The sequence below is a fragment of the Notothenia rossii genome (genome assembly GCF_949606895.1).
Source record: "Notothenia rossii genome assembly, contig: scaffold_72, whole genome shotgun sequence".
Classification (NCBI taxonomy): Eukaryota; Metazoa; Chordata; class Actinopteri; order Perciformes; family Nototheniidae; genus Notothenia; species Notothenia rossii.
The window spans coordinates 134,153-152,599 of record NW_027639908.1 but is presented as its reverse complement, the minus strand read 5'-3'; the positions used below and the strand labels follow the sequence as shown (position 1 = coordinate 152,599).

The 18,447-nt window shown below is 45.9% G+C and overlaps 1 protein-coding gene across 2 annotated transcripts in view; it reads right to left on the bottom strand.

Annotated features, from left to right (window-relative positions):
• LOC307027258 (protein NLRC3-like) overlaps window positions 1-18,447 on the bottom strand; it is a gene marked incomplete at its 3' end in the record, with an annotated part of 99,381 nt that overhangs the window by 62,357 nt on the left and 18,577 nt on the right. Inside the window, exons 6-8 of one of the 2 annotated variants that reach the window (XM_079695469.1) lie at window positions 18,056-18,229; window positions 16,009-16,182; window positions 275-931 (exon numbers count right to left, since the gene is read on the bottom strand). In XM_079695469.1, coding sequence (XP_079551595.1) covers window positions 745-931; window positions 16,009-16,182; window positions 18,056-18,229 — 535 coding nt within the window. Of the gene's footprint in view, window positions 1-274; window positions 932-16,008; window positions 16,183-18,055; window positions 18,230-18,447 lie in introns of those variants that run through there. The other variant, XM_079695468.1, reaches the window with a different exon arrangement.

Here is an 18,447-nt window from a genome sequence, read left to right as displayed (position 1 = left end):
TCCAGTCTGCAGTCTGGACTCTCCAGAAGATCTCTCAGCAGCTTCTCATCTGAATCCTGCAGAGCGTTGAGACTCAGGTCCAGATCTCTCAGATGGGAGGGGTTGGACTTCAGAGCTGAGATCAGAGCAGACCAGCTGATCTCTGACAACCTGCAGTCCCCCAGTCTGAATAAAGAAAACATGATGAGGAGAAAGAAGAGTTCATAATCAGATGTGTTTCTCAACATTGAAATGAATGAGATCAATAAAATGTGTCTCCTTCAGGAAGTAAACTTCATCATGTCAAACTAATATCACTTCAGAGGACTTTTATTCAGACGTTATCGTTTACTAAATATTAAAAACACAGATTTACTTTTTACAAATAACATCTATTACAGTTTCTATAAGTACTTCATTTAGTACGTAACATTTTAAATATGAATAAAACGACATTTACTACTTTAGGGATGTGAGTTATTAAAGTACATAAATCAACTGTTAAAAACATACTGTTCAAATTATCATTATTTGTTTTAAAGTTCAATAAATGGATGTTTTCAAAGTCAATGAATAATCGTATTTAATAATCCTGATTTCAGTTTTGACCAAAATAATCGTGATTATGATTTTTGCCATAATCGAGCAGCCCTGATTAAAATATGAATAAATCAACAATTCCAAAAGTATGGATGTAATATATGAATGTAGAAGAGTCAGGTTGAATAACTAATGAAACATGAGATCTCCAGCAGGAACAGAGAGTCAGTGAACTGACCTGAGGGTCTCCAGTCTGCAGTCTGGACTCTCCAGAACATCTCTCAGCAGCTCCACTCCTGAATCCTGCAGAGTGTTCCAACTCAGGTCCAGATCTCTCAGATGGGAGGGGTTGGACTTCAGAGCTGAGATCAGAGCAGACCAGCTGGTCTCTGACAACCTGCAGCTCCTCAGACTGAATAAAGAAAACATGATGAGGAGAAAGAAGAGTTCATAATCAGATGTGTTTCTCCATCCATCCATCTTCTCCCGCTTATCCGTGGTCGGGTCGCGGAGGTAGCAGTTCCAGCAGAGAGCCCCAAACTTTCTTTTCCCTGGCCACATCAACCAGCTCTGACTGGGGGATCCCAAGGCGCTCCCAGGCCAGCGAAGAGATATAATCCCTCCACCTGGTCCTAGGTCTACCCCTTGGTCTCTTCCCAGCTGGACGTGCCTGGAACACCTCCCTAGGGAGGCGCCCAGGTGGCATCCTAACTAGGTGCCCAAACCACCTCAACTGGCTCCTTTCGACGCGAAGGAGGAGCGGTTCAACTCCGAGTCCCTCCCGGATGACCGAACTTCTCACCTTATCCCTAAGGGAGACACCAGCCACCCTGCGGAGAAAACCCATCTCGGCCGCTTGTACCCGCGATCTCGTTCTTTCGGTCATGACCCATCCTTCATGACCATAGGTGAGGGTAGGAACGAAAATGGCCCGGTAGACAGAGAGCTTTGCCTTCTGGCTCAGCTCCCTTTTCGTCACAACGGTGCGGTAAAGAGACTGCAGTACCGCTCCCGCTGCTCCGATTCTCCGACCCATCTCACGCTCCATTGTTCCCTCACTCGAGAACAAGACCCCGAGATACTTGAACTCCTTCACTTGGGGTAAGGACTCATTCCCTACTTGGAGTGGACAGTCCATCGGTTTCCTGCTGAGAACCATGGCCTCAGATTTGGAGGTGCTGATCCTCATCCCAGCCGCTTCACACTCGGTTGCGAACCGATCCAGTGAGTGCTGAAGGTCGCAGACCGATGAAGCCATCAGAACCACATCATCTGCAAAAAGCAGTGGTGCAATCCTTAGTCCACCGAACTGCAGACCCCCTCCCCCACGACTACGCCTCGAAATCCGATCCATGTATATTACAAACAGGATTGGTGACAAAGCGCAGCCCTGGCGGAGGCCAACCCTCACCTGAAATGGGTCCGACTTACTGCCGAGGACCCGGACACAGCTCTCGCTTTGGGAGTACAGAGATTGGATGGCCCTGAGTAGAGACCCCCTCACCCCATACTCCCGCAGCACCTCCCACAGTGACTCCCTGGGAACCCGGTCATATGCCTTCTCCAAGTCTACAAAACACATGTAGACTGGATAAGCGTACTCCCAGGCACCCTCCAGGATCCTTGCGAGAGTAAAAAGCTGATCCGTCGTTCCACGACCAGGACGGAATCCGCATTGTTCCTCCTCAATCTGAGGTTCGACAATCGGCCTGACCCTCCTTTCGAGTACCTTAGAGTAAACTTTCCCGGGGAGGCTGAGTAGTGTGATGCCTCGGTAATTGGCACACACCCTCTGATCCCCCTTTTTGAAAAGGGGAACCACCACTCCGGTCTGCCACTCCTTCGGTACTGTTTCCGACTTCCACGCAACGTTGATGAGACGTGTCAACCATGACAGTCCCTCAACACCCAGAGCCTTCAGCATTTCTGGGCGGATCTCATCCACCCCCGGGGCTTTGCCACTGTGAAGTTGTTTGACGACCTCAGTGACCTCCCCCCGGGAGATTGGTGTCGATCCCCCTTCATACTCCAGCTCTGCCTCTAACATAGAGGGCGGAGTTGTCGGGTTCAGGAGTTCCTCAAAGTGCTCCTTCCAACGCCCTAACACTCCATCAGTTGAGGTCAACAACGTCCCATCCTTACTGTACACAGCTTGGATGGTTCCCTGCTTCCCCCTCCTGAGGTGTCGGACAGTTTTCCAGAACAACTTTGGTGCCGCCCGAAAGTCTTTTTCCATGTCCTCTCCGAACTTCTCCCACACCCGCTGCTTTGCCTCGGCCACGGCTGAGGCTGCTGCCCTTCGGGCCTGTCGGTACCTTGCAACTGCCTCGGGAGTAAAGGATGTGTTTCTCAACATGTATAAATGTAAATATGTAAGTAGCAATAACTTGCAGAACTGATTGAAAGGATAATCATTGATCAGCAGTGAGTAAGGGGACCAATAAGCATCTGCTTCCTCCTGCTCCCTTTGGACACATATCATTTATTATTATCAATATTTTGTTGAATATATAAATATTATTATGAATATTGAGAAATACTGTATTCTAACAATACGCTATTCTGTTTTTCACATCTCTTATTTTTAATTTTTTAATCTGTTTGAAATAAAGATAGAAATGAAAAGAAATGAAACATTGAAATGAATGAGATCAATAAAATGTGTCTCCTTCAGGAAGTAAACTTCATCATGTCAAACTAATATCACTTCTGATGACCTTTATTCAGACGTTATCGTTTACTAAATATTAAAAACACAGATTTACTTTTTACAGCTAACAGCAGATATCTATAACAGTTCCTTTAAGAACTTTATTTAGTACGTAAACATTTAAATTAGGGCTGTGCAATTCAGTAGCGTAGGCAGAAATGTACAAGTTTAGTTTAGTTCATCTCACGCCTAGACTACAGCAACTCCCTCCTGGCTGGTCTGCCTGCATGTGCCCTCTGACCTCTGCAGCTCATCCAGAATGCAGCGGCTCGTCTGGTCTTCAACCTTCCTAAATGTTCCCACACCACGCCGCTCCTCCGCTCCCTTCACTGGCTTCCAGTAACTGCTAGAATCCACTTCAAGACTCTGGTACTTGCGTACCATGCTGCGAATGGATCTGGCCCTTCCTACATCCAGGACATGGTCAAACCGTACACCCCAGCACGTGCACTCCGCTCTGCATCAGTCAAACAGCTCGCTGCCCCCACACTGCGAGGGGGACCCAAGTTCCCATCAGCAGAAACACGTGGGTTTGCTATCCTGGCTCCAAAATGGTGGAATGAGCTCCCCATTGAAATCAGGACAGCAGAAAGCTTACACATCTTCTTCAGACTGAAAACTCATCTCTTTGGACTCCACTTCCAGAGATAGAATTACTAACAAAGCACTTATATACTAATAAAGGACTGGCTGATCTAGAGCCAGTTGAGTAGCACTTGAAATGTTTGGCTCTATGAAACCTGATGAACTTCTATGATTCTGTTTTCCTCAAGGTGGTATCTTCCTGGTTGAATGAACTTATTGTCTCTCTGGATAAAAGCCTCAGCTAAATGTGATGTCTCCTTTGTATTGCGAGATGCAGGGTGTACAGGAGGTTGTCCACTGTGCAAGTGTTTGTCATTGACACAGTTTGCTGTCCAACTGTTCCCTCTCCTCCCCAATGTGGACAGCATCCCTTTTGCTTTCCCCTTGCATCTGTTTCAGACACTTTATACTTTTTGCTCTGAGCAGTTGGAGTAGGGGGGCTGAAGTACTTCGACTTTCTTTTCTGCGTTTGACTTTGCTTCCTCCATGTCTCCTCTTGTGACAGAGACTCTGGTCCCTCAGATTGTCTTTTGTCTTCAGCGTATGGTTTTGAAGGACGAACCTGTTTTGTCATTATTGCAACGCCCTCGAGTCTTCCAACCACAAACTCTTGCTGTAGCTGGAGGAAGTCTCCTGCTCTTCTGTGCATTTTGATGAAAGGATCACTTTTTGTTGTCGTGCGGAACCAGTTCTCTAAAACAGCATTACTGTCACAGGTGTTGCCAAGATGTTTGAGCATCAGACCTGTCCACAGAGGCACAGTGCCAGCCTAGTGGAGAATTATTTCCACAAGAGTCTCAAGAATGAGGATTTGTCTGGCATGCTCCGTCCCTGCTTCCTCCTGTGCTTGTGTGACCACCTCTTCGATAGGAGCAAAGACAGGGGATGATTCTGTGAGAGATCTGTCTTCATAATCACAAGGTGTGTGCTCTTCATCTTCATTTTTGAAATGTATATTTTCTGACTCGTGTGTCCGTATGGCCTCCTGCAGTGCTGACAGATGTTTCTTGCACCCATTAGTTTCAGTCTTTGATGAAAAAACATGTACCATACACCTTGAAACTGACAATACCTGGCCAAAGAAAGACATTTGAGTGAAAAAAAAATAAAAATAAAATGAGCCAAGAGATTTAACTGACTCTGAAGTCAAACATTGTAAAAAGTCTTTCAGCGGAATGCGGCACTCTTGATATTGATTTGATATTGATTTGATATTGATTAGATATTGATTAGATATTGATTTGATATTGATTAGATATTGATTAGATGTTGATTAGATATTCATTAGATATTGATAAGATATTGATTAGATATTGATTATATATTCATTAGATATTGGGGCGTGATCAGAGAACCATCAAACGTTTTGATGAACATAGTCAACAAGGTCGCAAGAAACGTGTTGAGAAAAAGATGAAATCTCAAAGATTTGAGAAGAATGAAACGTGAAGTTAGCGGGAAGCCATCGTCCTCCAGTATCATATTCCAGAACTGTGATCTACCTGGAGGGCCCAGAAGTCTCAGGTGTTCAGAGACATGGCCAAGGTAAGAGAGGCTGAAACCCAACCTCCACTGAACAAGACACACAAGTTCAAAGTTCAAGGCTGGGCCAAGAAATATCTGAAGACAACAGATCAAGAAACTGACAGACTCCATGAATGGAAGTCTTGAGACTGTTATTGAACAGAAGCTACATTAGCATCTAGGGCTGCAACAAACGACTAATTGATAATGGATGAATAAAATGATTAATTGATTCTGCCTCTTGACGGAGCAGATGGATCAGTAACAGGCAGAGAGCTCCACTTCCACTCAGACACCAGCAAGGTGGAGCTGGGCTACTGGTGTTGTTGAAGATGAGCTGGTTGGACCAGGTTGGAGATGGATCAAAATGAACTCCTGAACCTACTGCCAGTTTTTAGAAGAGCCTTTCTTCCATCAGTGGAACAAGTCCGCATCTTTCAGGAAGACCAGGATGAAGAACAACGCTCCATCACATCAAGTGCTCCTTTGTGGAGTTAGAACAACGCTCCATCACATCAAGTGCTCCTTTGTGGAGTTAGAACAACGCTCCATCACATCAAGTGCTCCTTTGTGGAGTTAGAACAACGCTCCATCACATCAAGTGCTCCTTTGTGGAGTTAGAACAACGCTCCATCACATCAAGTGCTCCTTTGTGGAGTTAGAGCAACGCTCCATCACATCAAGTGCTCCTTTGTGGAGTTAGAACAACGCTCCATCACATCAAGTGCTCCTTTGTGGAGTTAGAACAACGCTCCATCACATCAAGTGCTCCTTTGTGGAGTTAGAACAACGCTCCATCACATCAAGTGCTCCTTTGTGGAGTTAGAACAACGCTCCGTCACATCAAGTGCTCCTTTGTGGAGTTAGAACAACGCTCCATCACATCAAGTGCTCCTCTGTGGAGTTAGAACAACGCTCCATCACATCAAGTGCTCCTTTGTGGAGTTAGAACAACGCTCCATCACATCAAGTGCTCCTTTGTGGAGTTAGAACAACGCTCCATCACATCAAGTGCTCCTTTGTGGAGTTAGAACAACGCTCCGTCACATCAAGTGCTCCTTTGTGGAGTTAGAACAACGCTCCATCACATCAAGTGCTCCTTTGTGGAGTTAGAACAACGCTCCATCACATCAAGTGCTCCTTTGTGGAGTTAGAACAACGCTCCATCACATCAAGTGCTCCTTTGAGGAGTTAGAACAACGCTCCATCACATCAAGTGCTCCTTTGTGGAGTTAGAACAAGGCTCCATCACATCAAGTGCTCCTTTGTGGAGTTAGAACAACGCTCCATCACATCAAGTGCTCCTTTGTGGAGTTAGAACAACGCTCCATCACATCAAGTGCTCCTTTGTGGAGTTAGAACAACGCTCCATCACATCAAGTGCTCCTTTGTGGAGTTAGAACAACGCTCCATCACATCAAGTGCTCCTTTGTGGAGTTAGAACAACGCTCCATCACATCAAGTGCTCCTTTGTGGAGTTAGAACAACGCTCCATCACATCAAGTGCTCCTCTGTGGAGTTAGAACAACGCTCCATCACATCAAGTGCTCCTCTGTGGAGTTAGAACAACGCTCCATCACATCAAGTGCTCCTTTGTGGAGTTAGAACAACGCTCCATCACATCAAGTGCTCCTTTGAGGAGTTAGAACAACGCTACATCACATCAAGTGCTCCTTTGTGGAGTTAGAACAACGCTCCATCACATCAAGTGCTCCTTTGTGGAGTTAGAACAACGCTCCATCACATCAAGTGCTCCTCTGTGGAGTTAGAACAACGCTCCATCACATCAAGTGCTCCTTTGTGGAGTTAGAACAACGCTCCATCACATCAAGTGCTCCTTTGTGGAGTTAGAACAACGCTCCATCACATCAAGTGCTCCTTTGTGGAGTTAGAACAACGCTCCATCACATCAAGTGCTCCTTTGTGGAGTTAGAACAACGCTCCATCACATCAAGTGCTCCTTTGTGGAGTTAGAACAACGCTCCGTCACATCAAGTGCTCCTTTGTGGAGTTAGAACAACGCTCCATCACATCAAGTGCTCCTTTGTGGAGTTAGAACAACGCTCCATCACATCAAGTGCTCCTTTGTGGGGTTAGAACAACGCTCCATCACATCAAGTGCTCCTTTGTGGGGTTAGAACAACGCTCCATCACATCAAGTGCTCCTTTGTGGAGTTAGAACAACGCTCCATCACATCAAGTGCTCCTTTGTGGGGTTAGAACAACGCTCCATCACATCAAGTGCTCCTTTGTGGAGTTAGAACAACGCTCCATCACATCAAGTGCTCCTTTGTGGAGTTAGAACAACGCTCCATCACATCAAGTGCTCCTTTGTGGAGTTAGAACAACGCTCCATCACATCAAGTGCTCCTTTGTGGAGTTAGAACAACGCTCCATCACATCAAGTGCTCCTTTGTGGAGTTAGAACAACGCTCCATCACATCAAGTGCTCCTCTGTGGGGTTAGAACAACGCTCCATCACATCAAGTGCTCCTCTGTGGAGTTAGAACAACGCTCCATCACATCAAGTGCTCCTCTGTGGAGTTAGAACAACGCTCCATCACATCAAGTGCTCCTCTGTGGAGTTAGAACAACGCTCCATCACATCAAGTGCTCCTCTGTGGAGTTAGAACAACGCTCCATCACATCAAGTGCTCCTCTGTGGAGTTAGAACAACGCTCCATCACATCAAGTGCTCCTTTGTGGAGTTAGAACAACGCTCCATCACATCAAGTGCTCCTTTGTGGAGTTAGAACAACGCTCCATCACATCAAGTGCTCCTTTGTGGAGTTAGAACAACGCTCCATCACATCAAGTGCTCCTTTGTGGAGTTAGAACAACGCTCCATCACATCAAGTGCTCCTCGGTGGAGTTAGAACAACGCTCCATCACATCAAGTGCTCCTTTGTGGAGTTAGAACAACGCTCCGTCACATCAAGTGCTCCTCTGTGGAGTTAGAACAACGCTCCGTCACATCAAGTGCTCCTCTGTGGAGTTAGAACAACGCTCCATCACATCAAGTGCTCCTTTGTGGAGTTAGAACAACGCTCCGTCACATCAAGTGCTCCTCTGTGGAGTTAGAACAACGCTCCATCACATCAAGTGCTCCTTTGTGGAGTTAGAACAACGCTCCATCACATCAAGTGCTCCTTTGTGGGGTTAGAACAACGCTCCATCACATCAAGTGCTCCTCTGTGGGGTTAGAACAACGCTCCATCACATCAAGTGCTCCTCTGTGGGGTTAGAACAACGCTCCATCACATCAAGTGCTCCTCTGTGGAGTTAGAACAACGCTCCATCACATCAAGTTCTCCTTTGTGGAGTTAGAACAACGCTCCATCACATCAAGTGCTCCTTTGTGGAGTTAGAACAACGCTCCGTCACATCAAGTGCTCCTTTGTGGAGTTAGAACAACGCTCCATCACATCAAGTGCTCCTTTGTGGAGTTAGAACAACGCTCCATCACATCAAGTGCTCCTTTGTGGAGTTAGAACAACGCTCCGTCACATCAAGTGCTCCTTTGTGGAGTTAGAACAACGCTCCATCACATCAAGTGCTCCTCTGTGGAGTTAGAACAACGCTCCATCACATCAAGTGCTCCTCTGTGGAGTTAGAACAACGCTCCATCACATCAAGTGCTCCTTTGTGGAGTTAGAACAACGCTCCGTCACATCAAGTGCTCCTTTGTGGAGTTAGAACAACGCTCCATCACATCAAGTGCTCCTTTGTGGAGTTAGAACAACGCTCCATCACATCAAGTGCTCCTTTGTGGGGTTAGAACAACGCTCCATCACATCAAGTGCTCCTCTGTGGGGTTAGAACAACGCTCCATCACATCAAGTGCTCCTTTGTGGAGTTAGAACAACGCTCCGTCACATCAAGTGCTCCTTTGTGGAGTTAGAACAACGCTCCGTCACATCAAGTGCTCCTTTGTGGAGTTAGAACAACGCTCCATCACATCAAGTGCTCCTTTGTGGAGTTAGAGCAACGCTCCATCACATCAAGTGCTCCTTTGTGGGGTTAGAACAACGCTCCATCACATCAAGTGCTCCTTTGTGGAGTTAGAACAACGCTCCATCACATCAAGTGCTCCTTTGAGGAGTTAGAACAACGCTCCATCACATCAAGTGCTCCTTTGTGGAGTTAGAACAACGGTCCGTCACATCAAGTGCTCCTTTGTGGAGTTAGAACAACGCTCCATCACATCAAGTGCTTCTTTGTGGAGTTAGAACAACGCTCCATCACATCAAGTGCTCCTTTGTGGAGTTAGAGCAACGCTCCATCACATCAAGTGCTCCTTTGTGGAGTTAGAACAACGCTCCATCACATCAAGTGCTCCTTTGTGGAGTTAGAGCAACGCTCCATCACATCAAGTGCTCCTTTGTGGAGTTAGAACAACGCTCCATCACATCAAGTGCTCCTTTGTGGAGTTAGAACAACGCTCCATCACATCAAGTGCTCCTCTGTGGAGTTAGAACAACGCTCCATCACATCAAGTGCTCCTTTGTGGAGTTAGAACAACGCTCCATCACATCAAGTGCTCCTTTGTGGAGTTAGAACAACGCTCCGTCACATCAAGTGCTCCTTTGTGGAGTTAGAACAACGCTCCGTCACATCAAGTGCTCCTCTCTGTGGAGTTAGAACAACGCTCCATCACATCAAGTGCTCCTCTCTGTGGAGTTAGAACAACGCTCCATCACATCAAGTGCTCCTTTGTGGAGTTAGAACAACGCTCCATCACATCAAGTGCTCCTCTGTGGAGTTAGAACAACGCTCCATCACATCAAGTGCTCCTCTCTGTGGAGTTAGAACAACGCTCCATCACATCAAGTGCTCCTTTGTGGAGTTAGAACAACGCTCCGTCACATCAAGTGCTCCTTTGTGGAGTTAGAACAACGCTCCATCACATCAAGTGCTCCTCTGTGGAGTTAGAACAACGCTCCATCACATCAAGTGCTCCTCTGTGGAGTTAGAACAACGCTCCATCACATCAAGTGCTCCTCTCTGTGGAGTTAGAACAACGCTCCGTCACATCAAGTGCTCCTCTCTGTGGAGTTAGAACAACGCTCCATCACATCAAGTGCTCCTCTGTGGAGTTAGAACAACGCTCCGTCACATCAAGTGCTCCTTTGTGGAGTTAGAACAACGCTCCATCACATCAAGTGCTCCTTTGTGGAGTTAGAACAACGCTCCATCACATCAAGTGCTCCTCTCTGTGGAGTTAGAACAACGCTCCATCACATCAAGTGCTCCTCTCTGTGGAGTTAGAACAACGCTCCATCACATCAAGTGCTCCTTTGTGGAGTTAGAACAACGCTCCATCACATCAAGTGCTCCTTTGTGGAGTTAGAACAACGCTACATCACATCAAGTGCTCCTTTGTGGAGTTAGAACAACGCTCCATCACATCAAGTGCTCCTTTGTGGAGTTAGAACAACGCTCCATCACATCAAGTGCTCCTCTGTGGAGTTAGAACAACGCTCCATCACATCAAGTGCTCCTTTGTGGAGTTAGAACAACGCTCCATCACATCAAGTGCTCCTCTGTGGAGTTAGAACAACGCTCCATCACATCAAGTGCTCCTTTGTGGAGTTAGAACAACGCTCCATCACATCAAGTGCTCCTCTGTGGAGTTAGAACAACGCTCCATCACATCAAGTGCTCCTTTGTGGAGTTAGAACAACGCTCCATCACATCAAGTGCTCCTTTGTGGAGTTAGAACAACGCTCCATCACATCAAGTGCTCCTCTGTGGAGTTAGAACAACGCTCCATCACATCAAGTGCTCCTTTGTGGAGTTAGAACAACGCTCCATCACATCAAGTGCTCCTTTGTGGAGTTAGAACAACGCTCCATCACATCAAGTGCTCCTCTGTGGGGTTAGAACAACGCTCCATCACATCAAGTGCTCCTTTGTGGAGTTAGAACAACGCTCCATCACATCAAGTGCTCCTTTGAGGAGTTAGAACAACGCTCCATCACATCAAGTGCTCCTTTGTGGAGTTAGAACAACGCTCCATCACATCAAGTGCTCCTTTGTGGAGTTAGAACAACGCTCCGTCACATCAAGTGCTCCTTTGTGGAGTTAGAACAACGCTCCGTCACATCAAGTGCTCCTTTGAGGAGTTAGAACAACGCTCCATCACATCAAGTGCTCCTTTGTGGAGTTAGAACAACGCTCCATCACATCAAGTGCTCCTTTGTGGAGTTAGAACAACGCTCCATCACATCAAGTGCTCCTTTGTGGAGTTAGAACAACGCTCCGTCACATCAAGTGCTCCTTTGTGGAGTTAGAACAACGCTCCGTCACATCAAGTGCTCCTTTGTGGAGTTAGAACAACGCTCCATCACATCAAGTGCTCCTCTGTGGAGTTAGAACAACGCTCCGTCACATCAAGTGCTCCTTTGTGGAGTTAGAACAACGCTCCATCACATCAAGTGCTCCTTTGTGGAGTTAGAACAACGCTCCGTCACATCAAGTGCTCCTTTGTGGAGTTAGAACAACGCTCCATCACATCAAGTGCTCCTTTGTGGAGTTAGAACAACGCTCCATCACATCAAGTGCTCCTTTGTGGAGTTAGAACAACGCTCCGTCACATCAAGTGCTCCTTTGTGGAGTTAGAACAACGCTCCATCACATCAAGTGCTCCTTTGTGGAGTTAGAACAACGCTCCATCACATCAAGTGCTCCTTTGTGGAGTTAGAACAACGCTCCATCACATCAAGTGCTCCTCTGTGGAGTTAGAGCAACGCTCCATCACATCAAGTGCTCCTTTGTGGAGTTAGAACAACGCTCCATCACATCAAGTGCTCCTTTGTGGAGTTAGAACAACGCTCCGTCACATCAAGTGCTCCTCTGTGGAGTTAGAACAACGCTCCGTCACATCAAGTGCTCCTTTGTGGAGTTAGAACAACGCTCCATCACATCAAGTGCTCCTCTGTGGAGTTAGAGCAACGCTCCATCACATCAAGTGCTCCTTTGTGGAGTTAGAACAACGCTCCATCACATCAAGTGCTCCTTTGTGGAGTTAGAACAACGCTCCGTCACATCAAGTGCTCCTCTGTGGAGTTAGAACAACGCTCCGTCACATCAAGTGCTCCTTTGTGGAGTTAGAACAACGCTCCGTCACATCAAGTGCTCCTCTGTGGAGTTAGAACAACGCTCCATCACATCAAGTGCTCCTCTGTGGAGTTAGAACAACGCTCCGTCACATCAAGTGCTCCTTTGTGGAGTTAGAACAACGCTCCATCACATCAAGTGCTCCTTTGTGGAGTTAGAACAACGCTCCGTCACATCAAGTGCTCCTTTGTGGAGTTAGAACAACGCTCCATCACATCAAGTGCTCCTTTGTGGAGTTAGAACAACGCTCCATCACATCAAGTGCTCCTTTGTGGAGTTAGAACAACGCTCCGTCACATCAAGTGCTCCTTTGTGGAGTTAGAACAACGCTCCATCACATCAAGTGCTCCTTTGTGGAGTTAGAACAACGCTCCATCACATCAAGTGCTCCTTTGTGGAGTTAGAACAACGCTCCATCACATCAAGTGCTCCTCTGTGGAGTTAGAGCAACGCTCCATCACATCAAGTGCTCCTTTGTGGAGTTAGAACAACGCTCCATCACATCAAGTGCTCCTTTGTGGAGTTAGAACAACGCTCCATCACATCAAGTGCTCCTTTGTGGAGTTAGAACAACGCTCCATCACATCAAGTGCTCCTTTGTGGAGTTAGAACAACGCTCCGTCACATCAAGTGCTCCTTTGTGGAGTTAGAACAACGCTCCATCACATCAAGTGCTCCTTTGTGGAGTTAGAACAACGCTCCATCACATCAAGTGCTCCTTTGTGGAGTTAGAACAACGCTCCGTCACATCAAGTGCTCCTTTGTGGAGTTAGAACAACGCTCCATCACATCAAGTGCTCCTTTGTGGAGTTAGAACAACGCTCCATCACATCAAGTGCTCCTTTGTGGAGTTAGAACAACGCTCCATCACATCAAGTGCTCCTCTGTGGAGTTAGAGCAACGCTCCATCACATCAAGTGCTCCTTTGTGGAGTTAGAACAACGCTCCATCACATCAAGTGCTCCTTTGTGGAGTTAGAACAACGCTCCATCACATCAAGTGCTCCTTTGTGGAGTTAGAACAACGCTCCATCACATCAAGTGCTCCTTTGTGGAGTTAGAACAACGCTCCATCACATCAAGTGCTCCTTTGTGGAGTTAGAACAACGCTCCATCACATCAAGTGCTCCTTTGTGGAGTTAGAACAACGCTCCATCACATCAAGTGCTCCTTTGTGGAGTTAGAACAACGCTCCATCACATCAAGTGCTCCTCTGTGGAGTTAGAACAACGCTCCATCACATCAAGTGCTCCTCTGTGGAGTTAGAACAACGCTCCATCACATCAAGTGCTCCTTTGTGGAGTTAGAACAACGCTCCGTCACATCAAGTGCTCCTTTGTGGAGTTAGAACAACGCTCCATCACATCAAGTGCTCCTTTGTGGAGTTAGAACAACGCTCCATCACATCAAGTGCTCCTTTGTGGAGTTAGAACAACGCTCCATCACATCAAGTGCTCCTCTGTGGAGTTAGAACAACGCTCCATCACATCAAGTGCTCCTTTGTGGAGTTAGAACAACGCTCCGTCACATCAAGTGCTCCTTTGTGGAGTTAGAACAACGCTCCATCACATCAAGTGCTCCTTTGTGGAGTTAGAACAACGCTCCATCACATCAAGTGCTCCTTTGTGGAGTTAGAACAACGCTCCATCACATCAAGTGCTCCTTTGTGGAGTGAGAACAACGCTCCTTCACATCAAGTGCTCCTTTGTGGAGTTAGAACAATGCTCCATCACATCAAGTGCTCCTCTGTGGAGTTAGAACAACGCTCCATCACATCAAGTGCTCCTTTGTTGAGTTAGAACAACGCTCCATCACATCAAGTGCTCCTCTGTGGAGTTAGAACAACGCTCCATCACATCAAGTGCTCCTCTCTGTGGAGTTAGAACAACGCTCCATCACATCAAGTGCTCCTCTGTGGAGTTAGAACAACGCTCCATCACATCAAGTGCTCCTTTGTGGAGTTAGAACAACGCTCCGTCACATCAAGTGCTCCTCTCTGTGGAGTTAGAACAACGCTCCATCACATCAAGTGCTCCTCTGTGGAGTTAGAACAACGCTCCGTCACATCAAGTGCTCCTTTGTGGAGTTAGAACAACGCTCCATCACATCAAGTGCTCCTCTCTGTGGAGTTAGAACAACGCTCCATCACATCAAGTGCTCCTCTCTGTGGAGTTAGAACAACGCTCCATCACATCAAGTGCTCCTTTGTGGAGTTAGAACAACGCTCCATCACATCAAGTGCTCCTTTGTGGAGTTAGAACAACGCTCCATCACATCAAGTGCTCCTTTGTGGAGTTAGAACAACGCTCCATCACATCAAGTGCTCCTTTGTGGAGTTAGAACAACGCTCCATCACATCAAGTGCTCCTTTGTGGAGTTAGAACAACGCTCCATCACATCAAGTGCTCCTTTGTGGAGTTAGAACAACGCTCCATCACATCAAGTGCTCCTTTGTGGAGTTAGAACAACGCTCCATCACATCAAGTGCTCCTTTGTGGAGTTAGAACAACGCTCCATCACATCAAGTGCTCCTCTGTGGAGTTAGAGCAACGCTCCATCACATCAAGTGCTCCTTTGTGGAGTTAGAACAACGCTCCATCACATCAAGTGCTCCTCTGTGGAGTTAGAACAACGCTCCATCACATCAAGTGCTCCTCTGTGGAGTTAGAACAACGCTCCATCACATCAAGTGCTCCTCGGTGGGGTTAGAACAACGCTCCATCACATCAAGTGCTCCTCTGTGGAGTTAGAACAACGCTCCATCACATCAAGTGCTCCTTTGTGGAGTTAGAACAACGCTCCATCACATCAAGTGCTCCTTTGTGGAGTTAGAACAACGCTCCATCACATCAAGTGCTCCTTTGTGGAGTTAGAACAACGCTCCGTCACATCAAGTGCTCCTTTGTGGAGTTAGAACAACGCTCCATCACATCAAGTGCTCCTTTGTGGAGTTAGAACAACGCTCCATCACATCAAGTGCTCCTTTGTGGAGTTAGAACAACGCTCCGTCACATCAAGTGCTCCTTTGTGGAGTTAGAACAACGCTCCATCACATCAAGTGCTCCTTTGTGGAGTTAGAACAACGCTCCACTGTACTGTGTTATCACGCTAATAAAGTGCAATATTACCCGGCCCAAAGCCGTCAGTCCATATTGGCGAAGTTACCTTCGTCACACTGTTATTGAAGAGAAGCGTGGCTACTTTAGTATCTGGTCTTTTTATGAAATGTCAGAAATGTTTTTATATTTAAATTGTGAGTTGTTTGTTTACTATTCTCTCTAACAGATGAAAGTGAACATTTGAGTTGTTCCTTTAGTTGCATACTAATTCTCCAACCTAATAGTTACCCAATAATTCTGCACACAGATTTTCTCCTAAGAACACCAAAACCTCATTTAAATATTCAGGCTTGAGGTTTATTAACATTTTGGATTGACCGAGAGTACTGTAGTTCTTCAATAATAAAATGAATCCTCAAAAATACAGCTTCCCTAATAATTGTGCACACAGTGTGTGAGATCTCCAGCAGGAACAGAGAGTCAGTGAACTCACCTGAGAGTCTGCAGTCTGCAGGCTGGACTCTCCAGAAGATCTCTCAGCAGCTTCACTTCTGAATCCTTCAGAGCGTTCTTACTCAGGTCCAGATCCCTCAGACTGGAGGGGTCAGACTTCAGAGCTGAGGCCAGAGCAGAACAGCTGATCTCTGACAGACTGCAGCTCTCCAGTCTGAATAAAGAAAACATGATGATACAAATCCAATGATAATCAGATAATCAGATAGAAGCAGTGGTTACAATAAGAACAACACAAAGAGTCAGATCCAATAGAAACATATCGAAGCATTTATTTTAAATGTGAAGCAGTCAGTTTCTCATTCGAGCAGCTCTGTTGAGCATTTTGAAAATGTATTTGCAAGCCTCTGTGCAAGGCTTTGTCTTTCTGTCTTTATAGGCAGAGATGTAAAGTAACTAAGTACATTTACTCAAGTACTGAACTTAAGTACAATTTAGAGGAACTTTTACTTTACTTGAGTATTTCCATGTTCTGCTACTTCATACTTAAATGGTGTACTTTTCCTCCACTACATGTATTTATACCTTTAGTTACTTCACAGATGTGGATGAATGATGTGAAATCTAATCAAGTGTTAAATCAGACTTTAGTTCCACCTGGAGTAAATCTACTTTTACTCAAGTACAAGATCTGAGTACTTCTACTTTTACTCAAGGACAAGACCTGAGTACTTCTACTTTAACTCAAGTACAAGACCTGAGTACTTCTACTTGTACTCAAGGACAAGACCTGAGTACTTCTACTTTAACTCAAGTACAAGATCTGAGTACTTCTACTTTTACTCAAGTACAAGATCTGAGTACTTCTACTTTTACTCAAGTACAAGACCTGAGTACTTCTACTTTTACTCAAGTACAAGATCTGAGTACTTCTACTTTTACTCAAGGACAAGATCTGAGTACTTCTACTTTTACTCAAGTACAAGATCTGAGTACTTCTACTTTTACTCAAGTACAAGATCTGAGTACTTCTACTTTTACTCAAGTACAAGATCTGAGTACTTCTACTTTAACTCAAGTACAAGATCTGAGTACTTCTACTTTTATTTAGAAGTACTCTTCCCACCTCTGTGTATAGCCTTAACACAGGATCTAAAACACATGACTATTGGCATGTGATGGTCTGTAACATTAGCCGCTTTCACACCAAGTACTTTGCGTACTTAGTCCCGCCGAGCTCTTTATTTCCTGGAACTGTCCTAGTAGATCGCGTTCTCACTGGAATAAGTCCCTGAGGGAGGATTAGGCAAATGAAGCCGCTGACGTCACTTCTTCTTCTGCTTTGGGTTTACTGGCAGGCCGCAAACAACTTCACGGGGTATACTGCCATCCGAAGTCCCGGAGTGCCCCGGAGTGCGTTTCGCCCAGCCAATCAGAAATTGTCAGTGTGGCCGACACACCCACGAACCATTTCCTCCCCAGGAAAGTACCGCCTCTCTAGCAGGGAGTATCTCGGGGTGAAAAGGTTTGTAGGGACTAGTTCCAGATCTTTTTGGTGTGAAACCAAAATCCCAGGAACTATAGGCCTAGTTCTTGGGAAAAGTACTCCGGTTTGAAAGCGCATATTATGCCCATTAAAACATCTATTGGAAAACTCAGGCTAAAGCTAACATTAGGAGTTAGTAACAATGTATGCTAGTTAGCTAGCTAAAGGCTTAATAAAATAATATTAAGAAAAATAACTTCCCTAACACTCCCTGCACATCAGGCTCTCTGACCGTGAGCTCTGCTCTGAGTATCTGAGCGTCCCGTTCTGACAGCGCTCCGAGTTCACCAGCAGTTAGACCGTCATCCCGGAGCAGCGGAGTTTAGCCGACAGAGCCGACAGGAAGAGTGGAGCACCCAGCTCAGGCACCGTTACAAAATAACACCCTGCGCGTCATGACGGCAGAGAACAGCTCTCAGATTACTTGGGGTCCCGGTCCCGGACCCTTTATGAATTCAAGTTATTAATGTACATACATTAGGTTCAATTACAAACTGAACACATGAGATCTCCAGCAGGAACAGAGGGTCAGTGAACTCACCTGAGAGTCTCCAGTCTGCAGTCTGGACTCTCCACAAGATCTCTCAGCAGCTTCACTCCTGAATCCTGCAGATTGTAGTTGAGACTCAGGTTCAGATCTCTCAGATGGATGTTGGACTTCAGAGCTGAGATCAGAGCAGAACAGCTGGTCTCTGACAACCTGCAGCTCTCCAGACTGAATAAAGAAAACATGATGAGGAGAAAGAAGAGTTCATAATCAGATGTGTTTCTCAACATTGAAATGAATGAGAACAATAAAATGTGTCTCCTTCAGGAAGTAAACTTCATCATGTCAAACTAATATCACTTCAGAGGACCTTTATTCAGACGTTATCGTTTACTAAATATAAAAAAACATAGATTTACTTTTTACAAATAAAAGCTATTAAAGTT